General features: G+C 37.4%; 1 protein-coding gene across 1 annotated transcript in view; it reads left to right on the top strand.

Annotated features, from left to right (window-relative positions):
- CNTNAP2 (contactin associated protein 2) overlaps positions 1-27,298 on the top strand; it is a 1,147,482-nt gene that overhangs the window by 369,161 nt on the left and 751,023 nt on the right. The window contains exon 3 of the mRNA XM_064506638.1: positions 12,217-12,410. Within this exon, the coding sequence (XP_064362708.1) occupies positions 12,217-12,410 (194 nt within the window). The remainder of the gene's footprint in view (positions 1-12,216; positions 12,411-27,298) is intronic.

Consider the following 27,298-nt stretch of genomic DNA (forward strand, 5'->3'; position numbering starts at 1 on the left):
AATAGTAATTTTGCAAAAGAGGTTTTTGCTTTAGAAGCTTATGCTGGAAGGAATGCTCCCACTGTTCCAGCTGCAGTCTTCCATAAGAATGGTATCAATGTAGCTGAAAGTAGAAAATAAGGACCAGCTTTCTGTGATAGTGGATAAAAGTGAATGGAGGGAGCATGCACATTATGGAAAAGCTGTCATACAGTTGCATGGATGTTCCTGGGCATTTTCTGTCTTGTGCTGCAACAGTATTTCGCAATTTCATGTGTGCTCAGCAGGTGAAGTTGCCTTGAAGTTTGTTATGAAGACTTGCTTATTCCAGTATACAGCAAAAATTGGGAAAGAAGGATGTAGTCTCTATAAGGACATGTTGCTTTGGGTAACCCATGTGTGGCTGAGTAGGAGAAATTATTAGTGTAACAAGATTTTTCATAGAGTCTCAATACTGTTTATTTTCACGGTTCTCCATATGAGGAGAAAGATATGCTAGAGTGAGTTATAGATAGCAAACTAAAGTATATCAAACTATTTTTATCCTCACTTAGGTCTTTTTCTGAGTAACACTTCTGTCAAGTTAGATGGTTTCTGTCTTGAATATTCTCTTTGTAACTATGGCTCTTTATCAATGACTGCTCTGTAATGACAGTAAGGTGGAGGTTTGGTTTTTGCTCTGCATGTGCGTGCTTTTTGCTTTTTGGGGAAGGAAGGTATGTACATTGGGTTAGTCTAGACATGCAAATGGCAAATCATCTTGTTTTTCTTCTCAGCAGGATTATATTCAGCAGTCTGAACTGACTGTAGAAAAAATGCATTTGGAACAAGCCAACCAGTGTCTGAACAGTTTAAACAGTGTGTTTAAGTCCTACCCTAGAAGACTTAACTTCCCAAGCTAAAGATAGTGTTTCTGAATACTTCTCCCTCATGGAGGTCAAAATTTAAAGAACAAGGGTTGGAGTGTGTTATTTTTATTTTCTTTAAATTTATTATAATTTTAATTTTAAAACTCTGTGCCGCATGAACTTTGCGTTCTTGTTAGTTCATTTTTAATCAAAATCCTGGTGGATTTCATTCCCTGGTTAGCTCTAAGATGCAGCAGATTAGTTAACATTTGATGTTATTGATAAGAGTACTGTTGTTTTTATTAGTGTTATGCCTTTTAATTTTTTCTGCTGGCTTTTCCCCCATATACATTCTTATGTGATCATAATGATTTTGTATATGGTGCTATGTTTTGGCCCTAAGGAGTATAAACTCCTGAGGGAATAGTCAGTATTTATTAGAAGTTTCCCGTAGACTTCAGGCAAATCATTGCCCTAAAACATCACATTCTGCCATGGTGTAGTCCTGTCTTGAAATGAACGTATTTTATAAATTAAGATAAAGAATAAAATTGTTCCATCCATTTTGTTGCAACCCTACATATGGTATCAATAAATATTTTGCTATTAGCAAAATAGAAACTGTAATATGAGCTTTAATCACCAAAATGGATATAGTAGGGAGTAATTTTTTAAGATATAATGTATTTTCCTAATGGAGAAAGGATAGGCATCTGGGCAAAAGTTACTCCAAGCTTTGCTAAAGGCAGAAAAACCTGCGAAAATTGGCTGTATACTTGATTTCAAGAGTCATCTCACAATTCACAATACTGTCCTCCTGCCTGTTGAAGGAAAAACAGATGCTGGAAGTGCACTTACTAAGACAAATAATATTGATAACTTGTATGACACTGAAAATATTGGAATACTTGTAATATCACTAGCAAGTTAAATCTCAAAAAATATTTGGAACTATTAACTAGTTGATGATGCAGGTAAGGAAACAACTCAGTTCTGCAGCATTGCCATCTATGTAGCTGCACTGGTGGTAGTGCAATGATGGCACAAATAAAATAGTATAGCTCCCTCTAGCTGTTAATTTTCTAGCCAATTTGAATACAGAAAAGATGCAGACAGGGACGTTTTTTAAAACATTCAGAAACATTCAGTAAAGGTGATTCCCCCCTACTCAGTCAGTTTTGTTTCAGAAAAGTGCAAACACTTTATGAGAATTTATTGTCTTCACTTACGTTTCCTGTGAGAAGTTATTGAAACTTGTCCTTGCAATTTTGGCACCCTGGAGTACTTGAGAAGGAGGGAATTAAGGTAGTCAGAAAAAATATTTCAAACTGCTTTGTTAACAATTCTGAATGTTAAGAAATCATGATTTGGGTTGAAACCAGGTTTTGTGAAATACCTATAAGATTGGGATTCAAGTCTGAAATCCTGAGCAGATGGAAAACACACTTATACAGAGAAAAAGTTGGTTTAAACTAGATAGGAAAATTGAGGGGAAGTCTTCAACCTAAGCATGCTCTTGAGTGTTCTTTTCTTGCAGACCCTAAAAGAAGAAAAGTAAAATAAAACTGCTAGAAATGTATGAAGTGAAAAAGAGAATAAAAGTGATCGCTTGGATTCTGTAGCAGTCCAGGGGCTGAGCCCGAATGAATGTTATGAATATTAATAGCAGCAGGCAAAGTTGGTGTGTTTTTTTTTCCTGTTTTTCATTGGCAATCATCAAGGGAACTGGACTTCAAAACTTCTGTATTTAACAGCAGGAGCTAGGCCGTGTCATTTTCTTCTGTACTTGCCGGGCTCAGAGTCTTTCAGAGCGCGGAACGTAGTGAGCAGAGCATTGCAAGGGAGAAGTCACTGATATGGGAAAAGTTGGCTGGCGGAAATGGAGAGCAAGACATTTGGAGTAACAAAAAACAAATAGTGAAGAGGTAATGAGTGTAATGAAGCAATTGTGTAGCTTTCCTTTGTTGCTGTTAACGGTGAGCGTTTCAAGACAGCCTTGTCTGCGTATTACTAGAATACTGATATGCACCAAAAACTCAGCAGGAAAAACTCTATTTGCTACAGGTTCTCACTCAGCAGATCTCTGCCAGACCTTGAGGCTCAGGTTTGGTATTTTGTTACTGCTTTTCACAGAGTGAGATGTCTAAGACCGAATTATGGCATTTAATCATGGTAAATGTCATTTGAGGGGAAAAATTATCAAGATGGGTCAGAATATCATGATTTAACTTGCAGAAATTTGGCTTTGCCTTTGATCATTTTGTGGACTGTGCTAATGGGAATAGGACTGCTTAGGTGGCTGAAGTGTTTAGGCATCTGAATCTGATTGGAATTAGTATGGATCAGGTGAAGAAATGCTTCAGTAAATTTGTCTGTGACTGTTGTTGCTGTTCAGGAGAGATCACAACTGTTGTGAGGAACTACCCAGCGTGAGCCATAGTAATGAGTGGAAGACACTGAGGTTTGCATCTGGATTCCAAAGTGCTGTAAATGTGGTTCCATCAAAGTCAATACAATTTCATTATTCACCAGCCGATGATCTGCCCCTCCATAAAATCTTGGATGAGAATCTGCTAATCGGAGCTTGACTGCTCTGTGTTAATGCTAAGTCTAATGGATGGCGATGTCTGCTGTCCATTAGAAACAGATGTGCTAGTTCTTGCAAGGGGTATGACCGAAGGTGTTAGCCCCCGGTGCTGCAATGCATAAGCATGCAATGAAAGATTTCTGCCCTGGCGCTTGAAAAGGGGATGCAAGGAAAGGGTGATGTCTATACCTTCTTCCTTGTGTCTTGTATGCTACTGTGGTTATTTTGTAGGCAAGTGGTTTGCATGCCAGGGTGCAGTGATCCATTGCCTTGCCTCAACTTTCTATCTGGAAAACAAGAAAATGCCTCATGGAGAAGAAGCTGCTTGATGCCTTGAATACAGATGATGTGCACAGAATATTTAGATCTCTTCCAAGTTTTGTTTAAGATTCCATTAGGATGCAGTTGTGAATGAGCTGCTTTTTGCATATGTAATTAGAAAGCAGAACAGATGGGAAAGACACAGTTTAAAGTGATGTGTTCATTAAAATAACCAAAGCTGCTAAGTGTTTGTTCCCCAATAGCAGATTCAGGATATAAGCCTCCTCGGGCTTAGGATTTTTGCCCCTGTTTAGAGTTCAACAACAGTGAATGACAACTATGAGATCTCTTTTGCAATGTTTTTGTTGTTAGATATGACTGCTGTTCCTTAGAGCAGGTTGATCACTCCTTCCCCCATACAGGGTTTGTGCTCAGTCAAGATATATTGGGAAGCAGTGGGTATTAAGAAGCAGATGCTTTATCAAGGGATTTATTTTAATTGCGTTTACTGTAAGAACGATCTGTTGGGATTTCAAAAAATAATATAGTGATTTTAATGTTCTTTTAAAAGATCTGTGTGGACTCTATCCAAATAACTAACGTTCTCCCTAGGGTTATTTCCACTCTTAACTTTCAGTTTTTTAAATTAAAATGAATCAATTTTAAGAAATATAATTTGGGATTTTTTCCCTATTATCTACTTTATCTTTCTTGGTGGATAGGAAGTCTTAAATTAGTCCACTGATGTCTAAAAATATTTGCTAGAGTAACAAAGGGCTTATTCTTTCTTTTTTTCTCTCCTCCCCCCACCCTGCCCTGAAACCCAAGCTATGGGGTGGAGGGTGGGGGTTATAGTTTAAGAAAATGAAAAGTATACCTTATCAGAGAGTGTAAGCCATGCCAAAGCAAGACACTGATAAGTGCTGCTAGAAATCAGTAGAAACATTCCTCTTGACTGTTAATGGACTTGGGATAGGTTGGCGTGCTGCTTCAGCCTTTCAGAAGTCAAGGCTGATGCGAATACAGGCATTCCTCATTTTACTGTGCTTCGCAGATATTGCAGTCTTTACAAATTGAAGGTTTGTGGCAACTCTGTGTTGAGCAAGTTTGTCAGCGCCATTTTTCCAACAGCATGTGCTCGCTTCACGTCTCTGTCACATCTTGGTGATTCTTGCCATATTTCCAACTTTTTCATTATTATTATGTCTGTTATGGTGATCTGTGATCAGTGATCTTTGATGTTACTTTTGGAATTGTTTTGGGGCACCACAGACCATACCCATATAAGACGGCGAACGTAATCGATAAATGTTGTGTGTGTTCTGACTGCTCCACCGACCGGCCGTTCCCCCATCTCTCTCCCTCTCCTCGGGCCTCCCTATTCCCTGAGACACAACAATATTGAAATTAGGCCAGTGAATAACCCTGCAGTGGCCTCTGAGTGTTCAAGTGAAAGGAAGAGCTGCATGTCTCTCACTTTAAATCAAAAGCTAGAAATGATTAAGCTTAGTGAGGAAGGCATGTCGAAAGCCGAGATAGGCCGAATGCTAGGCCTCTTGTGCCAAACAGTTAGCCAAGTTGTGAATACAAAGGAAAAGTTCTTGAAGGAAATTAAAAGTGCTACTCCAGTGGACACAAGAATGATGAAGTGAAACAGCCTTCTCGCTGGTATGGAGCAAGTTTTAGTGGTCTGGATGGAAGATCAACCCAGCCACAACATTCCCTTAAGCCAAAGCCTAATCCAGAGCAAGGCCCTAACTCTTTTCAATTCTACGAAGGCTGAGAGAGGTGAGGAAGCTGCAGAAGAAAAGCTTGAAGGTAGCAGAGGTTGGTTCATGAGGTTTAAGGAAAGAAGCCATCTCCATAACATACAAGTGCAAGGTGAAGCAGCAAGTGCTGAGGAAGAAGCTGCAGCAATTTATCCAGAAGATCTAGCTAAGATCATTGATGAAGGTGGTATTTTTTAATGTATGCACATTGTTTTTTTAGACATAATGCTATTGCACACTTATGTTTACACTATAGTGTAGTCTATTAACTTTTATATGCACTTGGAAACCAAAAAGTTTGTGACTCACTTTATTGCACTATTTGCTTTATTGTGGTGGTCTGGAACCAAACCTGCAATATCTCCGAGGTGTACCTGTACTGATCTCTCTGTAGACTTAAAACTTTCAGTTGCTTCAATGGAAGACTAATTTGGAAGATGAATATGGGATCTGTCCAGTCTTCTGTTATCCCTGCAAAATGAAATTCATGAGATGTATTTTATAGGGAACTTAGAGCTTTAAGGCTTACTTGAGCCCAGCCCTTGCTGCACCTCTGGAAGGCTGCATTGCAACTCATGATAAGTTGGGCCCAAGTTTGGATCTAATTTGACATTCTTAGTAAATGTGGCCTAATTTTGGGTATGCTTCTAATAATGATTTTCTGGAGAGGAAATCTAGTTGTCATTCCTGTCCTCTTTCTTTTTCTTGATATTTAACTTTTACAAGATAAACATAGGTAACTTAAAATAGTGGGTAACTATAATCATGCTGCTATTGTCCCAGTGTTTGCTACCTTCTCAGCATCAACCTTAATTTGACCACCATCGGCTTCATCCGTGGCGTTGTCTGTAACTGCATCAATCCTGTCACCTGCTGGAAAGAAGGACTTTTCAAATATGCCAAAGCAAGTCCCTACCCTTAATCTAGGGTTTGGATTAAAAATCCAAATTTACATAGGAGAGCAGATGGGTACAAGAAATATAACAGTGCATGTTATTTATGGTAAGGAAATCATAAATATTTACTTGTGCCAGTATCAAGAAATGATTGTTTCCATTAGCAGTGGAGCCCTGTGTAAGGACTGGCCTCTTTGTTAGAGGGCCCTACCTAATACAGGGTAAAAAAGATTTTGCTGCAAGCAGCATGAAATACAAGATGTTTAATCATCCAAGACTTGGATATGTGCATAACTTCTCTGTGTGACTAGGCCCACTCACTGCTGAGATGCTATTTGCTGTGTGTGAAGTTAAATGTGTAAAAATTGTTTTTTCATTTTTATACACACCAGTATCTATAAAGATAAAATGGATAAACAGGAGAAGACAAGCCAAAGATAGAAACTACCACTGATGTGTGTTTCCAAAAATCCTGCTTAAATATAATGTACACCAGCAATGCAGGTAGATTTATGCACTTCAGAAGTTTGGGTCTTTAAGCTTTCTAGGGTACTGTAGCAAATGACTGCCTGTATTTTTTCTGAAGTGCAGACAATGAATCATCTCAGGACTTCAAAGTTTTCCTCTTTGTCTTGGTTTATCTTTTATGTAGAGGCATGACAAGCAATGTCTTAGAAAATAGAAAGGTATCAAACAATATTGATTTTATGCTGTTGCAGTGACCTAGAAAGTGTTATTTCTCATTGAAAAATTGATTTGTATTTTTCCCATACAAATAAGCAGAATCCAAATCTTAAGACTGTTCCTAGTTATTTATATATAACTTATTAAAAAGGTGCATCCTTGGCTTCCTTATTGAAAGGCTATAGAAGTTTTCTGAGATTAAAGTAGTAAAACCTTGACTTAAAACTTGTGGTAGTCATAAGTCTTCTATGTGTAGTTCTTCATTGTTTGTTTTCTGATGTAATTTCTGAGTAAGGGTCTGTTCCTTCTTTCATTCATGTCATTGAAACCTTTTATTGCTGATTTGAAGAGTAGTAGAAAACTAGACTTATTGCAATACTGGTATCTTACATGGTGTTTTGAAGTAGGGAATGATGAACAGGTGTTACTAAAACAATAATTGATTCTTCTAGTGGAAATTAATCTTTCTTGTTTCAACCGTGAATGAAGATGAAAGTGCCAAAACATCACAAGAAATAAGATCTCTAACCAAAATGGATCAGAGTGAGGGTTTCAAAAAATTATCACTGTGTGCCTCATAGATCTGGAGGCTCAATAGCATACGATAGTTCAGAAGAAAATCTAAGATCTGTAAGACTACCCCAATTTTGATATTACTGAAATTCATCATGGGGGAATTATGAGAAGGTAAGGCCAATTCATCATGTAGACTTCCTTAGTGTGCAGTAAATGGGAGGTAGCTCACTCAACTTTGAATAGGAATTTGAAATGCACAATTAATTGGATGAGGAAGTCATACATAGTGTTAGTCATGACATTTGAATTCTTTATGTTCTTAGAACTAAATATTTAGAGAGGCTGTTTTTCATATTGTTTTTGCTCACACAGTGAACCTGTAGAAGAAAATCCAATAAAAACATGAAAGCCATTTAGGTTTCCATAATTAAAAATTTAAATCTGGGAACTTCAAGTCTTGTTGTAATGACATTAAAATTGTCTTTAGCAATTTTTTAAGAATTTTCTCCACTTTGGGAAAGATCATGAAAAGATTCAGATCTTAAAAGTCCTTAGCATTCTGAATATAGTTCTGTGCATCTTCTGTATGACTTTAGGGGTTTTTTTTCTTCAGTGATAGACTCATCTTGTTGCACATTGCTTGGTCAGTCTGCAGTAGGAGCAGATCAAATGACTTCCTGCAGCTTGTTTTGAAAGTAAGGCTTAACAAGATCTTTCACAGCTGACTCCTTTCATCACTAGCATGCTCTGACCAGTTTTGCTGCTTCAGATTCTCAGGTTTTTCCTGTATGGGAAAGTTTCTTTGTATTGCAAAGATACAAGGGCTGCTATGTTTGATGTTTACTTTACTATTGCTGAACTTACAGTTCTTATAGTTCTCTTGTATATATTGTCAAAGGGTTGCATATAGGCATTCTTTTTCAAGTTGAAATCACTTACCCTATCTGTGGTATAGAATACAGTGTACATAAAGGTATTCAGTAACTCTCTTAATGTCACTGAATTAATTATTTTAGCCACTGAGTTGGTGAATGCATTTATCACATCCAATTCTAGAATAGAATAAAAAAAAGTAGGAAGGAGATACTGTTGGCAATTTTACTTATGGCAGTTTTGCTACCAAAAACCCCCATATATGCTCATTACCTCTTAAATGAAAGTAAACTACATTATATGCCTATGTTTAATGTCTTTTAATTTCTTTGTAGTTCTGATAGCTTTCTAATCATTTGTAACTCGGACTGATTTCATAGTATGGGATGTATTTTGTGGCCTTTTGCATTAAAGGAAGTACATGAAGTATAACTGAATAGCATATTTTAAAACATGCACTCAGTATCTGTTTTCTGCCACAATAAAAAATACAAAGAATGCATATCATAAAAGAATATAACTAGTAACCATTAAAAATAATTTCCACCAAGGTATGAAGAATAACACTGTGAATGGCATGTATTCAGCAAGTTTAATTTAGCGTTGCAGCTTCAGCAGAAAGCAATGCTCATTGCAAAGTACTAAAATGTTGGTTATCTTGCTTATTCCTTAAAGTAATTCATTATTCTGCCATAATACACAGGCTATAAAAGTAAGTGTATTTCCAACATATTGCCAAATAAAGAAAATCAATTTTGATTTCCAAATTTGCCACTCCTTTAGGAAGGGAGAATATGTTAAATATCTTGGCTTGTCAGTAACTCCTCTATTGCCTTACCAATGTGAGGTCATTCCAGTCAAGAAACTATCTTCATTCAGCAAAATATTTAACAATATGCTGAGCTGTATGTATGTGCGCATTTCTAAGGCTGTGAGGTTTTGGTACCTGCTTAGCATGAATCAGGTGTTTTGCTGGTTTGCTGAATGGGGACATAAAAGTGCTTAAAATCCTTTGAATTCAGGGTTTCTGCAAGGATCTCACAGGGATGAAATTTTTATATAATCCAACTTTCTTATGACTTATTCCAGAGTGTGTACCTGATAAAAGAAGAATGGTCTTTCTTAATTCTTGAATCAGTAAAGGCTACACATTTCACAAACCAAATGAATAAAGTAATCAGCTCCCCCAAATTACACAACTTGATGAATCAGATGGAAAGAGGAAACTTTCCGTCGATTCCTGCAGTGTGCTTCTGGCGAATGTCTGACATCTGCTCTCCCTTTCAGGCTGATCACCATTCCCTTCGCACGTTGATGTACTAAGCATACTTCGTTATAATTGAATGTGTTCATCCTTCACTCTTCTGACTTTCTTAGCTTTTCTGCTGAGACAACTTTTATATATTTATTTATAATTTGGGAAAGCAGGAAGGCAAATGTGAAACTGAGATACAGAATTAGGTCAAGAAACCAACGGGATAATATCTTTTGCTCCTCTTTGCAACTTTGACTAAAAGTCTCATTTCTTACTTATTAATATAATGATTATAAGGCAATCTGTCTTGCACGCACGCTTCCATTTGATATCTTAGGTGTGATGACTACGTCGCACTTCTGCTTTTTGTCAGGTGTGGTATGGAGAATGTTTACCATCTTCTCAGATTAGAAAAATGGAAGAATTATCTTGGTTCCTGTTTTTCCAAAATTTTCCATGGATTGGTAGGTGTGAAGGCTTTCCAAAACCCAGCTGCAATTTACAAAGCATGAGTATGTTTGTCAGTTACCAAAGGCCAAATTCTGGCATCAGTAGCATAAACATACTAAGAGAAGATACGTATGTTGTTACAGTTTAATTATAGCTATGCTTTTTTCTCATGAATGTGCATAACAAAATCTGCTGTTTACCACATCTATAAAAAAGTGTATGAAACATAAGAGATGTATTTTAGCTATGTTCCAGTTTTAGTGGATATCCTTTTTGAGTAATTGTACTGCTGAAGGACATTTAATTGATGCATGTAGTCAGTTTTGCTTATTCCTTAATAATCCGTAGTAACTTTTGAATGTTGATATTATTGGGCCTTGCTTTTGCTGGACCCACAAAAGAGGCTCTTTTACAGAGGTGGCTTTGATATAGTGGCACCTCATTGTCATTTGTGTGCCATCAGTCTAAGACAGGCCAATGTGAAGGGGCTTTTAGGATGGGCAGAAAAAGGGACTTCTCTACTGGTTCCACAAGGTTAAGTTTGAATTTGTGAGTGTATGGGAATACTTTACCTGTAAATGCTTTTAGTAAGGGTTTTAAATGTTACTTCATACTCTTAAGTAACCCTTTTTATATTGCTGGATATAATTACCTATAGTGCAGGGACAGTACACCTGTTGCAAGTCTTAAAAATTTTGCCAAAATAGATGTAATAAGGTGAATGCTACACACTGTTTCCAATGAAAGGCAACACCTGTGACATAAAATGATCCCATTGATATCACAATATTTAAATTTCCTACCACCTGTAGATTTTAACACCTGTAGATTTTAACACCTGTAGCAGATGAATGAGTTTCAGAATTTTCTAAGACTGAGGCAATGCTGCTGCCTAATGATGGGAGTGTATAAGACACAGTATAGCAAAGAGTTCACTGCTTGGAAGTCATGCTAGGTTTGTGATGTCAGTTGAAATCTGAGTGAAACAGAAAGCTATGAAAGTTGGACCACAAAGCCTTCATAAGTTCATAGAGTGCCTGACCAGCTATTTAGATCCAATTTAGAAGAAAAGCAAAAAAGTCTTGTAACCATGTTAAGTCTTTGTAAAGTCTGTTTCCTGCATCTTAATGTCCTGTATTAATATAAAGAGAATGGTTCCCCCTCTAGTTTTTCTCTGATGGAATACTGATGGAATGTTTTGAAATTTCATCTGTTCTAATGTAAATCATTATGGTAAATGCATCATAATGATGCATACATGATTATAACGCTTTTAGAATTTTTATAATCCTGTGTGGTACCTAGCTACAATTTTCCCCTAAATATTTTCTTATTTCAGTAAAATAAGAAATTGCATTAATGTCTTAACAGTACATTTATTTATGCATTATTGTCTTTGTTTATTAGGAACAGTTCAATGCAGTCTAGTGACTGAGAATATTGTTAACAGCATTACTGTCAAGTTAATTTCTATTCCCATAAAGAGCAATGACACTTCTGTGAGGCATCTGTCAATGTACTCTGTGACAACTTCTACGCAAAGCAGATGAAAACTGGAGCCAGTCTCACAATACCTGCTCCTTTTTCGATCCTTCTGGGAAAACCTTTTTCAGGCTGTGCACTCTACTCAAACATAGGAAAGAGGGCTTGCTATTATTTCTTCCCTTTTTAATCTATATTATCTCTTCAATGCAAAAAGCTATTGAAAAGGCACACAAAATCTAAAGATTGTTATTGATTTGTGCCAACTGACTCTGACAAAGGATTTTGTGGCAAGCTGGTCAACCCTTGAACAATTATAATTTGGCATAAAGTAATAAAATCTAATTAAGGCATTATAAAGACATTGATTCGTTAGCAGGGCAGCCCATTAAATCATTATAATTATATCATAAAATGATTAAGGCAACAATGTTAATGCATTTGAAGCTTTTTTTTTTTTTAATGTGCAATGCTACTTCTCTTATATGTGTTCAAATTATTTTGGTGTGGTGGTACTCTCAGCTGGGCTGCTTTCTAGCAGTCATCACCTTTGCACTGCCTTCACCTGAAAAGGAGGGCCTGAGACCAAAATCTCTCCTTTGTTCCTACTTGACAGGTGCTGGAGGTTGGTCTCCGTCTGACAGTGACCACTACCAATGGCTCCAGGTGGATTTTGGGAGCAGGAAGCAGATCAGTGCCATCGCAACACAAGGCAGATACAGCAGTTCTGACTGGGTCACCCAGTATCGGATGCTGTACAGCGATACAGGGAGGAACTGGAAGCCGTACCACCAGGATGGAAATATCTGGGTAAGTCACTGGTGCAAAATGGGAGCGCATGCTGTCATGAGGTGTTCCTTTCATTTGAGTGGCTACGGTTTTAGAAATCGTATGTCTCCTGCAACTCTTCAGTGTTGTGTTTATGAGGAAGGAACAGAGCACAGCTCAAAATGCAACAACTCAAGTTGCAACTGCTGTTGGGAGTCTTGTCCCCGGATCAACCAAGCCCATTAGGGCAGATGGCAATTGTCAAAACTTGCGTGATGGCATTAGTTTTTGGCTGCTGGTATTCTACAAAGAGTTCTCTCCTGCTTCATTTTTCCTTTCTCTACCTCTTCCCTTTGCTGATTGCATGGAGTAAATGTGAGATGGGTAGAAAAATAGTTTTGAAAATTCTTCTTTTTAAACAAAAATTTCCTTTGGAAACATTGTTCCCCAGCATCCACACTGAGAAATAGTCTTATAATGTATGCATTGCTTTACATATTGATGCTACAGGGATTTTTATGTTATAATAATTTTAGAGAAAATAATATGGTTTGGTTTTGTCTTTCATGCTTTTCATGGACAAGCTGCTAATTTCATTGATTTCATCAACAACTGTTTGTTGATTATTGTAAACAGTTAACTATCTTTTTTCATCAGCAGAGTGGTAGGTATTACTTAACCTCCTTATCCTCATTGTAGTCCTGCAAAAAAATACTATTGTTCTTCCTGAAACCACAGTAAATTGATTGGCTATTATGCCTCATCAGAAAGGTACTGGAAAAGCAGGCAAAAAGACTTAACATCGTACTATTTTAGATTCACGTTTTTGTCAGGTGTTCTTTTTATTGAGGTCTTTTAAAAACTATTAAAATGAACTTCAAATATAGAGCATAAGGTGAATGATTTTATCTGTATAACAGAAACTCAATATGTGGAGTACTACAGCAGTCATTTTTTATTAGATTATTGATTTATTGGAAAAGCCTCATCCACGTGCTAGATAGGTTTCTGAAAGAGGGAGGAAATAAGGGAAAAAGGAATGAGGACAAAAATCTGTGGAAACAAACTCATGCTTAAACTGAGTGAATGTAAGAAGTCTCACTTTCAAGGCCACTTAATGCATATACAAATATTTATAGCCCTTAGTGTTTGCATTGTCTTAGATGTAGAAAGGCTTTTCAAGAACTACAGTTGATATCCTGCAGAATTTCTCTTGAGGCACTAGGGAAGAGGACTATGCAGCTGGTCGAGTGAACACTATACAAAGCAGCATAGTTTAGCTGAGAGAAAAAAATTCTGTTCTTAATACCTTGACAGGAAAATCTATAAGCAATACCTGATTTGGTTGGTTTGGTGGCAGCTGTGACTGTTTCCAAAGTGGCCCACATTTTTGAGGACTTTGTAGGAAGTCTTCATTCTTAGATTGTCTCTTAATATCAAAATATAGAAACATTCCTGAAAGAATATTCTTAATAATAAAGAGAGAAATGAATTATTTGGTGAATTTAGGGGGAAAACTAATCTCTCGTTGGCCATTGATATCACTTGCAAAAAATGTGTGGTTAGTTACCACACAAATCTGCTACTTGTAATCAAAATACTAAATCACTGGGATGTATTTGGCAAGCTGGTTGCTGCAGTGCTGTTATTTGTGTCCTGCAATATTTATCCCATTCTAGAAAGACAGTTTTAAAATAATGCTACCTTATCCCAGTGTGGTTTTTTTTTTTTTTTTTTTTTTTTTGAATAAAGCTGAGCTACTGGCAATAAAACCAGTTGGGGGGCTTGACTCTACTACTAACTTCGATAAAACAGCTTTGTTTCTGTTGTCAAATGATGCCCTATCCTCCATTTAATCTTGACAGCACTGTGCTTATTAACTATTAATAAGTTTCAAATTAAACATACATAAAACCAGTGGAAAATATAAACAGAACTGTCTGCCATGTTCAACAGCTAGTTTAGCTTCTTCCCTGCTTGTGATCGAGATGGCAGATGTCATGTGTACTTGGATATGCCACTTTTAGAGCTGCTCTAACCCTATGGCAGAATTCCCCCTCTTCAGCTTCTGAGGTCCTAGGCAGGGGAGGGGGCCTGAAGCTGCAGCAATATTACTGAACTTCTGTAGGAGCATTTGGAAGAGGCTGACTTTCCTGATAGTGAAATGGGACAGTGCAGCGTTTCCCATCATGTCTTCCTTATGCTGTCACTTTGAACAGGGACTAAAACTTTTTTGAAACTGAGGGTCACATCAGACTACAGGAGGTGAGTATCCAGTACTGAAAATTTAAACTCATAAAATTAAATTCTGCCTTGCTGAGATGATTGTGGTGCCCTTAGAAATCATTTTAAGGAGTATTTGGAGTTTCCCTTTGGGTTTGTAGCTATTAGAATTGTAATCCCCGAGAGAAAGGCAGTGTCTGGCCTTCGATTCATGTGCCTCCTCTATCATCCCTGTGCCTCAGTGTCATCGTTTCCTGACAACAGTGAATTTAAAAATTAAAGGAGAAAGTGAAGAAAGAGGAACATTGAAGTGCAGCAGAGTTCAGCAATATTTAATACCAAAGCAGTTATGATATCAAATGACACAGCCAGAGGACAAAATATGAGAAACAGCAGGAAATACAAATAAAGCTTGCTAGATGAGTTAGTGTTAGCAAAGGAGAAATAATTTCCAACAAATACCTAGGTAAGAACAAACCATGATAATCTACCTAAAATGTTGAATGACCCTCTTTTGTATGCATTAGTCAGGGAGGAGAAAAAGTTCTATAATTATCTCCTAAGTAGGAGAGAAATCAAAAGGCTCTCAGGTAGTCCGACATGGGGAAAGTGCTTTGAAGGTGAATTTAGAGTAATCTTCCCATTTCTGTGAAATAGATTTTCTGACCCCCACCACTTCTGGGCTTTTGGATATTTTCAATTTCCATGAATTTTAATGAGATTAGTGAATGTGCCCTCTTTCCATAAAATGCCTAGCAAGTAGAGAATTTCGGTCACCTCTCCTAGCTTCACTCCTGTAGTCTGAGATTTAATTTTGATAGGTCATGATTTCCCTATGTATGTCAATCCGCCCAGCTGTTTCATGTCCATAATGTATCTGTGTATCAGCGTAGATCCTCATTTTGGTGTCTGTACCAACACCATCTAGCCTAAATAACACATACCTGATGTGATTCTACACATAATACTGTTCCTCTCTCCTAACCCACTATCAGTGTTGTAGGTGCTTCATGTAATGCAAATATACCCTATAGGTAGAATGAGAAAATACTCAGATGATATGAGAACAGTGAGGCTTGAAATACAAGCGTTAGTGGCAGAGCTGAGCATCTGTAAGATTTAAGCCTTTTCTACAGGAACTTGGAAGAGTCTTAATGCAGTTGAAGAGGTCTTGTGATGTATTGTCTTTTGAAATTTGATGATACTAGTAGAAGTCATGATCACTTCTCATCCCTCTCATTTTCTCATTCCTGGGGGATATCAAAGCCAGGGGGATAAAGAAGAAATGGTTACTGTAATTGTGAGTAAAAAGCTGATGGTAAAGGTGGAGTGCATACGCCCTGCGTGCAACCTCTGAGTCGTGTTCTATAATTGATTGCATTTTCAGCATCACCAAACATCAGCGGAGTTATGAAGATGTAAGTGAAAGCAATTTTATTCATTTAACAAAGATTTAGCTCTGGACCTAATTCTTCAATTGAAAGTACTTCTGGTGGTGGTGTGGGGTTTTTGTTGTTTTCCCTTCTTTTCTTTTTCTCTGAATATCAGGATTTCCAGTGTCCTGAAATCAGACCAGTAGTGGTGATCCGGTAATTCACTGACAGTTTTAGGTTTTGGGGTTTTTTTAAAGATGTTTCCACCCTAGATGAATTCAGTTTTAATTAAACATAACGTGTGTGCATTATATCTGCTTCTGTAGTATTTTTATTAATGAAAAAGTATTAGGCAATTACAGAGCTTTCACTATCAAGAGTGATTTTTTGGAAAGAAACCTAAATTTATCCATTTACCTACTGTCTTTAAAGATTTGTATTTTTCTCATGCTGTTCATTTTGTTCATCTGTAGGTGAAATACTCAGAAAACCAGTAAGTTAAATGTAAAATGCACTTTGCATTTCGCTGGAGACTGAGAAGCAACTTACTGTTTGAGCAATGCAGTCTCTTCATTGATATGCTTCCCCTTGGTATTGAAGGAAGGAGGCTGGGGCAGCATAGGGTATTTAGCTTGCATAGGAGAAGGAGCTCTCAGCACTTCAGAATTTTGTCCTAGTATCGAGCCAAAATTCATTGTGAAAGGAAGCACGAGTGAGGTAGATGATTCCCTTTTCCCAGATGCATGAGATTTCAGATGTTTAATACTCCTGGGTGCCTCTGGAAGTATCAGCCATCAGACAGACCTGCAGTAGCATTTAAGATGGATACAGGGCAATCATCTGCAGCTCTACCTCGGCGAAGTTTTGTGGGAGCCATCTGCTCCCTGTTTCTGTTCACTCTGAAATGCTAATTCTGCTGGAATATTCAGAGGACAAATCTGCAAGCCTTATCGGAGTCCCACTTCCCTTTACCTGCTCTGCAGAGCTAACCAAGGACTTACTGCATGTGTCGTGGAATACAAATTATTTGTGTAGAGAAACTAAAATTGAAAGGGAATGAATTTTAGCATATGCCCACTCTGTTATTAGGCTATGCAATAATTTACTTTGCAAAAAACTGTCACTGTTCTCCTCCTGAAATCCAACTTTATTCCATGACACTAAACTAGAACAACACTAATGAAAGATATTATGTGAGAATTCTTGAGCTTGATGCTTACTGTTGCTCTTCTTTTTTGTGGATGCTCCTTAGCATCCTGAATGGGAACTTGTGCCATAGAAAAATTTGCTAGGCTTTTTTTCTTTTTTGCCTGTGTAGCTAAATTGTTCTATTAAACTCATTTAGATGATTATATGACATTATAATGACTATGGCAATTAGGGGAACATTTCAGAAATATGAAATGTGATTAGAATGGTCTGTGACTTGCCAGTTGTTGTTGCTGGGCTGCTACTAGAATACCAGATACCATGCAATCCTACTTAAACATGACAAAATGGTTTGATATATTAGTCAGTGCTGAAGTTTTGACTAGTGTTTATGGCAAGGCCTTGAAGTCTTGGGAATGATGTGAATTTATTGTTGTTTTCTACTTAAGGATGCCCTGACCTACCCTGTCTGGGAAGCTTTTTATGTCTGGTGTCTTGCTGTCTCCATAGCAATGCCTGCAAGGTGGCTAGCGTCATTTTTACTGGTTTGGTTTGCTATTCGCTCTTAATTCTCAGGGTATTTTATTGCTAGAAATACCCCTTTTAAATTTCAACTTTCCTTCCACATGAAAAATCTCATTTTTCTCCTGGAATCTCCTGTGTGCCTTTCCTTAATTTCATTAGGCTTTAGCTTACGAGGTTGCTATATCTCTGAGTCCCTGTCTCCCATGCCTTTATTTTATAAAGATTGCTCCATTCACTTGCAACAGCCAGTATCACCTTTATGGCTATATTGAGTGGATGAAGAGTTGTAACTCCCACTGAAGTCAATATGGCTCAACATCTAAGGCATGTTGCTAACCTATAGATTGAGAACTGCTGACTGAAAGAGTATGGATACAGGAAAATAATATTTCTTTTGCTGTAGTGAAGCTAAACTGTCTTATCCAGTGTAACTGTCACTGCTATTATGTCTTTAAAAAAAAAAAAAAAAAAGTGTTGGTAGGGCACCGGCACCTTTAGAAATTCAGGCAGTTTCTGTCAATGAATTTTTAGAAACCTTGACAAAAGGAATTTTACAGATAAATCGGTGCTATCCTGAAGAAGCCTGTTTATTAGCCTTTTCTGCTCTATATAGAATGAGTTAATGGAAATTGTGTAAATTCTTAACATAGAGAAGTACATTTGGGGTTATTTAGACACCATGGTGAAATATATCTATGCCAGATGCTTTCACAGCAATGTTTCATATTTGTATTAAAATGGCAGAGGAGCTGATGGTGTTTTAAATATTGGAATACCAAGATTGACACCCAGTCAGGATGAATGGTCATGCTACTTTAATATCCTGGCTTTCTTGAAGACCAAAAATGGATACTTAAAGGACTCTGTGCATTTTGCATATGAAATTATGCTCTGATTGTAAGACATTGTAGTCATACTTTTAGTTTGTAATTATGAAAATTGCACATTTTGTGCAGGAATAAAGATGTTTTTATCTCATTTTTAACAAACACCGGTTCATGAATTTTAAAGGCTCAGTAATGTTTTTATAAAAGAATGATACGCTAACATTTTGGGAATGGATTAGATCAGAATGTTATGATTTTTCACTGATGTTACTCATCCTCTTTATGAGAGAATGCTAAATAATTGTATGAAGTTATCTCCGATGGCTCAAGCATAACTATTTTATCTGTTGCAGAATATGTCACAGAGAAAGAAAGTAAAATTCCTCTTGGCGTGGTGGCAGACAGTGTCCAAGCAACCCTAGATTCCCCATGGCCCAGTAAATAGCAAGTGTGCATTGGAATAATATCTTTTATAGCAGCTTGCACAACAGTCTGCTGGAGCATTTCCATTCTGAAGAATTATTTTCTAATCTGTTGTTTTTAGCTTGAGGAGTTTGTATCTGCTTATGCTAAACTGTCAAATTTTAAACACTGATATCTAAAGCCAGGCACCTAAATCCACTTTTTAGCTCTCATTTGGCTTTGTTTTCAGATACTGTAGTATGTCGTCATGCTGCAGTGAGCACAATGTACAGGTCCTTAAGCAAATTCACAGAAGTACCTTGTGTACTTAATCAGCTCAGCAATGAAAACAGTTAGCATTAGCACTGTGTCTCAGCTAAGAAACCTTTCCAAGAGGCAGGCTTTGCCGCTCCTGCATGGCACTTGGAAAATGCAGTTATGCTGCTGCCAGACCCATGCAGGCTGCTGCACTGAGTCTGCAGAGCAGGACTGCTTCCAGTTCCTAGGGGGTATGTACAGAGCTGGCCTGAGTGGATCAAAAGTCTCTTAAAATTCCTAGTATCTTGCCACTTCTAGGTCTATACTTGTACAAAAGTCAGCCCTCTTAGGCTACCCTATAGAAATGCATCAAGTGATTAAATTTACAGGACTTTCTTTTTTTTTATAGCAAAGGGCAAGCATATGACCAAAAATCTGCTACCTAGCACTCCTGCTCTTTTCTTGTTGATAGATATTGATAATAATCAATAGATTGTACAGTACAGAATGTACTGAGTAAAAAGATGATCTTGCATAATGTAGCTGTTCTTCCATTTGATAAGAAAAAATTAATTGAAAATGTAAAGGCATGGTTAGAAATAGAAGTTCCAGTGGTCTCCACAGATAAATTAATCATGATCAAGATATCTGACATGCCTCAAGGAAAAATATTCTCTTTTTTGCTAAAGTAGAAAATGTGGAATTACGAATCATGGGTCTTACCCATTCACTTAGACACAGGTTGCATATTGTTAAAATACATCTGTAATGCATTGGGCACGCTCAGTTATCTGTCTATAGCTTTTGGTAGCACCATCCAAATGCTAAACTGCCTAACCTCATTAGGTGGCTTTCACCATGACAGCGGTGAAACCCTGGAACAGGTTGCCCGGAGAGGCTGTGGATTCTCCGCTGTTGGAGGTATTCAGGATGTGTCTGCTCAGGCCCTGGGCAACCTGCTCTAGGTTGACCTACTCTGAGCACGGGGCTGGACTAGGTGATCTGCAGAGGTTCCTTCCAGCCTAAATTTTTCTATGATGCTGCCTGGTTTCTGAGGTTTGCCCAGATTGCTACCTGCTGAAATGAAAAAGCAAATCAACCTATTTAATATATTCTGTGCTCCTACTTTCTCTGATGCAGCTGGCTTTAATTTCTGGCTGCAATGTGCAGCCGGCTTCGGTTTCTATGAGATGAATCACAGATATCCTTAAATATTAGGAAAGTTCAGATATTAGTTCTGACTTTAAGGCAAAACCCATCTATACCACTGGTGAAAATTTATCATTGTTCAACATTTTCTTCTTAATCCTGCATTTAAAAAAGATAGGTTCTGATCCAGTAAACACCTACACACATGCCTAACTTCAAATGTCTAAGTAGAAGCAGTAAGAATATTGTAAGTATTTAAACATGAATAGATGTGGTCAGAGACTGTGTGTGTTCATACAATACCTGGCACAAGGAGCAGTGGTCTTATTCAAATCCTTTGTAGAGTACTGCAAGTAATAAAAAATCTTAATATTTCATTGCTTTGCCCCATGATACTGTTTCTGCAATGGGAGTGCTAGGCAAGTGTAAAGCAAGAAATGTTACATTCTCAGTTTTCATTTGCTTTGCCCCGGTAAAAATGAAAGGCCATGTACAAAGCTGTGGTGAATCAGTTTTGGTGCTTATCTGATGGCTTTTTAAAAGTTTTGATAATTTTTTTTCTTTCTTTGTTAACAAATGAGAAGACATTTCTGTCAGGAGAGTTCTTAAAGTGGCACAGTTACGGACTGCAAATTTTAAGGTCTTGTAGACTGGAGAGGGTCTCAGACAGTATTTAGTGTTTCTCTAGAATGTGCTTTTTCAGTAGTCTAAAAAGGTGTGCCTGGCAGAAGAGAGATGGTTTTTGTGCTAGTGAAGGAAAGATGTGGTTGTGTTAATTCCTGTGAATCTGAGGCATCCCTCCACATTACTTCAGTTGCCTGTGAGGGCTGCTATGTGGAAGGCTTAGCGTGTGAAAGGTGGTCTCAGGTTTGCCTCTTGGCTCGATAGGTGTTCACTTCCCGGTGAAGGGGAGCCCTAATCACATAGGACAGAGTAATGGTTGGATCCACAAACACTGACTTCCAAGTACATTGCTGGGCTTATGCATCTGAGATATTGTACCTTTTAGCCTCCAGTCCTCCCTGGAGACTGGTACTTTGTAACTGAGGAGACTGAGCTCTGCATGGAAACAAAGTGTAGTAATGCGCTTGCCCTGGGAAACACTATTTAAGACCGTATCCTGCAAATACCCTGAAAGTGTCTGGCTTCAAAAATCAACCCAGCTGCTCGGGTGCATAGGGCTAAGCTTATGCAGTGGTATTGCTTGCACAAGTACACATGATATGGAGCCCTCTGGCACTAGAAATTGGGCTCCATACACACCTGGTGAAAATCGCTTTCCATTCTCTTTCATGGAACTGAAAAAAAAAATAAAGTGCTTCTTTAGCTGTATATGTTTTGATAGGCTTCAGAGCAGAAGTGCATTTTGAGGGGAAATTTGACGCTGTTGCTGCTGCACTACATGTCTGTGGCTGCATAGATAACTTCAGCCTGAGGGTTCTTAATCTGACACCTTTCATGAGCAGTAAAGTCACACTAAAACGTATGAAAAAGTTAGACTCCAGCCAAGAAAACTCCCCTGTACTATTTCTTGTTGTCTTACCTTGGAATTAAAATATATATATTCTCAGACTCCTTAAGGTAGTTAGAGAACATAGTACATAGAGAACAGAGAGTACATTGTTTATTAATATCCTATTTAGAAAGGTTTATAATAAAGTCCTTAACTTTAAGCCAGAACTTAATTTTGGGTTTCGGTAGAAAGCATACTTAAACTAAATATGTGCTTAAGCGCTTTCCTGAACAGGGTTGTTTTCGTGAGCTGAGATTACAGTTGTGGTAATCATCACGCAGTCTTTACCCTCTGTGGTATTTTGTAAAGTGTATTTGCCCAACATAATTTGTTATAAAGAGCTGCTATTTTATGTATGATAATCTTGTTTGTTAAATAATAAATGTTTTTAATAAATGTTACATGCACATGCAGAATGAGTTCATCTTTACTAAAAACATTTTTCTAGTCATGTGAATAGAAGTAAAAAATCATACAGAAGTTTCTGAATTGTGATGCACAAGTGTAAGCATAATATACAACTGCTCATATGAGGAGTTATTGTGGATTAATACTGCCGTAACTTAACTCCATGTAGACAAACAGACGAAAAATTATTTCTAGTTCATGTTTCCCTTCTGTAAGGTGTTTATCACATTGCTTTATTCCATGTGCATAAGTCTAACCAAAATGATGGAATATAAACTTACAAGGTCTATTATAGTTTTGTATTTGAACAGTTGCACACAAAATTGGTTCATATTGAGCTTTAAAACCTGATGAGGAACCATTCCTCCTAGTGATACTTGTTGGTAGTACAAAATACCAGGATAGAGGAGTCGGTTGCAACCACTGTAGCATTAAACACTCAGGAAGACTAAAAACTCTTGGGTTAGCTTTAGTGGAAATTAGTTGAGGTAAAGTTGTGACTTATGAAATCAGCAATCAAAAAGCACAATAAAATGAAGTGAGAGATATTAATAGGTTTCTTATTATATCATGTCTATTCTCTGAAAATGGCAGAAGAAAGTTTATGCAATAAACTATTATGATCCTGAATGTCCCTGTCTGCTTATTTTCATGCTTAAGTCATTATCTGTACTTCAGCTGTTACACCCGAGTAGATTATAGGAGAAAGTGTCATATAAAGATCTAAGGAGTATACTTCAAAAAAGAATAATGTAAGAGCTTCTCACCAAATCTAGCCAGTCATCTCTATGGAGTTTCCTTTACTGAATGATTTGCAGGACCAAGTCCTTTAGAGATGTTGAAAGTGACTGGGGAAAGGAAGAGGAGGAGAAAGTCTGTCTTTAACACATCACTTGTTTGACCTCAGTTCTTTCATTCTTTTGAAATATTTAGGAGAATGAGATCAGTTTGTGATGTGTGACTTACAGGTGCACATAGTATGTATTGCAATATTTAGCCACAGAAGAGTGAGTTATGAAAGTAGTTGAAACCAGCTGAGGATAGGTTCAGTCTTTTCTTTGAACTTTTTCTACTTTATTGGCCCATATCATAGATTTACTGGAAACTGAGCACAGTTTGTACGCTTACTTTTCCTGTTCCCGTCAAGCCAGCCTCCTTAATTCATGACAGATTTTAAAAAAAAGAAAAACCAGAGAGACAGAGGAGAGGGAGAGCAATGTTGGACAAACATGCTCAAGATATGCTGCTTTAAACCAGCATTTTCAAAACTATAAAGAGTTTATATTCATAAATCAAGTAACTCCCAGTGCTCCCAGAAATGAGGCAAAGCTGCTGACATGGCACCTTTGCTAAGTTCCCTTAGGTAAAATGAGTTCAAATGCAATTGGGAGTGACTGTAACGTGGACCTAATGCTTTTGAGACATGAAGATGATTGTATTACACTCAGACTTTCAAAGATGCAAAAAGGATGAGACAGAGGTGCAGCAGCAGAAGTTAGGGACTAAAATGCTGTTTAGTTAACAATGAAACAGTAAAGCTTTAAGGAGAAAAAAGCCAAAGGTCAAACTTTCTCCATTTAGGGGGAGAAAAAGGAAAAACGCTTCAACATTGTATCATGTTAGCTGAAAAAAGGACCATAAGAATTCTAAAGATATCAAATGGCTAAACATTTACCATGTCTAATATACCAAAATCTGAAAGATAATTGTTAGCTTCAGGGAGCTGAGGGGGAGCTGTCAAAGTAAAGTATTTCATCAGTGGAAATAAGGCCAGGAAAGAGAATTCCTGGTGCATGAGAGCAGATGCTAATGACAGTCACTTAGGCTCAACTCTGTAAGAGCTTTTTGGCATGCCCAGACTGTCCTTGTCAAGTAAAAAAAGTTTAGCTGATAATAATAAAATAGATTGGTGATAAGAGTTCAGTTTTGACCATCTCAATAGGCAACCTATTGATTAGATCTTTTTCCCATATTTCAGTCAAGTGTGTGGTGCTCTGCCGAGTGCTTTTATTACAGCTTTTGGTGTTTATTTAGCATGAAGCTACTGAGAGATGCATTAGTTGGAACTGTTTTCAGTTTCATTATTCTACCATTATTTTCAAGGTTATGCTGATAGGAAGCTATTAACTACTGCAACCTCCACCCTAGGTGGACCTAAAGGTTATTTATTCTTTCTCCCAGAGGAACAGATCAAAATAAGCTCCTCTAGCTGGCAGTAGCTCCCATCTAGAGATACTCTGTCACATCAGGACAGACTTCCTTTAAGCTGCGAGCACTCGCAAGAGCTCCATAGTAAAAAGTCTCCCCAGATGTGACATGGTGACAAAACACAAAATCTCAGTCTGCCACTTTTTAGGTCTTCTATATGATGACTTATCTCTATATAGATTGCCACTAGAAATGCTAAAATTCTGTTTGTTTTATAGCTGGATTTGCAAAATAGAGGGGGTTTTGTGCATATCTTAGATCTTGAAGGAAAAAAAAAATTGGGGGCTTCCTATCTCTCATGCACATATCAGGTGCTCTAGAGAGAGGAAGATGTTATGTGAGAGGAACACCTTGGCAGTGAAAAAAGAAACGGATACATAACCTGCTAGTTCTTAGTGTCTTTGGTGTCTAATGTATTAAAAGTGGTGAATTAACATCTGTGGTAATCCTGTGATATACTGTGGGTAGAAAAAGTTGGAGAGGAAGAAGGTCTCTTTGTAAAAGAGCAGAACCCCCATTAATAGTGTAGCTGTAAAAACCTGTAAAAGCTGTAAAATTTGAAATTAGTATGATGAAAAATACTTGTACAAATTATTGTCACAGTCTGTTTTGAAGAGTAGAAGCTTTTTTTCCTTGGAAATCAGATTAAGCATCTACCTTATTAATTTCTGAATAATGGATATAACCATTAATACAGCCATTTTTCAGGAAAGCCATTTTCTAAGAGCTTGCAAACTTTGGGTAAATACATATTTAGAGCATGTAATTTCTATCATATACGTGCATTGCACAAATACTGTGCAAAAGCTGCAGAGATACATAAATTACAAGAACATCAAATTTCTCTACTATTAGTAATGCTTAAAAATGCACAATGACATTGGAAGAGTTATTTGAAAGCAAGCAGCAAGTCAGGTAGCCTCCTGATAAAGGCAGTGCAAAATCGTGCTTGCCACAACTTGTAGTGCTATTTCGAAGGAGTACATCGCTCTAGGAACATTACATGTCTCACTATAGATTCACTGCAAGTGTCAGAGCCAGCAAACAAATGCATGTATCCACAAATAGCACTCTACATTAGAAGAAGAGCATGATTTTCTTTTCCAAACACTGCCTGACTATATGCATCACCTATAAAAATAAGGTAACGCTGTCAGAGGCAAACAATCCTCTCTACTTCTTTTTGAATAACACATCTGCATCGTCACCTCCTTTCCTTTCTCTAGCTATTTTTTTTGCCTCTAGTTTCCTGTTTCTCTGTCCACTAATAAGTAGTGGTGTCTCCTAGGCATGACCACTTGTTCTCTTGGCCTAGGGCTCTTTTTGCTACCATGGTAGAAACCATCTCCCCTTGAAGCTCAGTGGCCTCCTCGCATGCTCTAGAGCCAGGTTTCTATCAATGATGTTTGTCCTTGATCTCTCCTTTTGCTTCCCTGCTCCTCCTTAAGTTGGGTGGTATGTACCTGAGTACAAAGTAATGGATTCAGTTTACTGCTAACATTATTTTCTGAGGGCAACTTTCATTTGCCTTCCTCAGTGGCTTTTAGTATTCTGTCTACACTGAAAGTGGCCAGAGCTTTGTATTTAACCTGAGCTCTCACAGATATATTTTTGATGCTTCAGAAGTCTTTGTAGATAATTTCATCATATGCTTCTGTCTCTGTGCAAAACTAAGCATATTATAGGCAGTTTTTTTCAAGAGCTTTGGTGTTCCTAGCCTGAACAGGAAAGGGGAATATTTCTACCTCTTCCATCCGCCCCTCCCCCCAACTTTAAACTGTAATAGAGTACTTCTAAGTTGAAGGTTCTGTTCATGTGGGGACATTTACTGAAGATTCCAAGCTTCCTTTAATTAAAAAAAAAAAAAAAAAAAAAAAAAAAAAAAAAAACTTGTAATTCCTCTAAAGTGTGGTTGTACGGATGAGGATAAGTAACATCAAATTAGAATGAATCTTAGGCCGTGAAGCACATAATGGTCAAAAAGGAATAATCTTCTCTATTACTGTAATGCATAAATGGCCTGGAGTAATACTTGAAGGGGTCTTTTTCTATAAATTCTAATGTAAAATACTATATTTTGGCAAATAATGGCATTAAAATGCTGAACCTGATTCATTGTGGAGTGTATTTAGCCTGAAAATCTTGTGCTCTATTTAGAAACCTGCATGTGTGTGGGTTGAAGGGCAGAGAGAAAGTAAATATCATGGACAGAGATTGCTAAATCTTCTTAAAGGAAATAGATTTGCAGGATCAGTGCCAGGGTCAAGGAGTTGTACAGAGGACTGAAATATTTCTTACTGTGCTGATGTTACATGTGGGTAGACAATCTGCAATGTCATGGATGCTAAAGAAGTTTTACTGGTGCTGTTTAAGGTTGTTCATTGTCATTTGCTGTTGAAAGTTGATGTGCAAAGAACTATATAACTTTCTTCATATATTTGAAATAAGCTAAAAAAAAAAAAACCTATTACACATTTTAGATGTTTTTAAACATACAGTGGAAATATATTTTTTTTGATGTAGTGCTTGTAAAGATGGACATCTTGGGTACTGGTTACACCAATCCTGCAAAGCTTTGCTATATCAAAAAAGTAATACTAGTAAAATTTGCTCTGCAAGAAATGGTGGTTAGTTCTGTCCCTTATTTGGGGAAATGAGGAACATCTCCTTAATAAGCTCTTTTTCCAAGCTATGCAAGGATTTAGTCATGAGATGTGAGATGCGAAGTTTGAGATGAGTGCAAACATGAATACCGTCTAACAAAGGCATTATATTAGAAATCAGTTTCACAGGAAGAAGCCAGCTATAGTTCTCCAATGTGATGTTTATCTTTCTTAACTGTGAAATTATTTCTCTTCTTGCAATTTCCTGCATTGCTCACTAAACATATTCTAG

The sequence above is a fragment of the Dromaius novaehollandiae genome, chromosome 2, assembly GCF_036370855.1.
Source record: "Dromaius novaehollandiae isolate bDroNov1 chromosome 2, bDroNov1.hap1, whole genome shotgun sequence".
In the NCBI taxonomy this organism is placed as follows: domain Eukaryota; kingdom Metazoa; phylum Chordata; class Aves; order Casuariiformes; family Dromaiidae; genus Dromaius; species Dromaius novaehollandiae.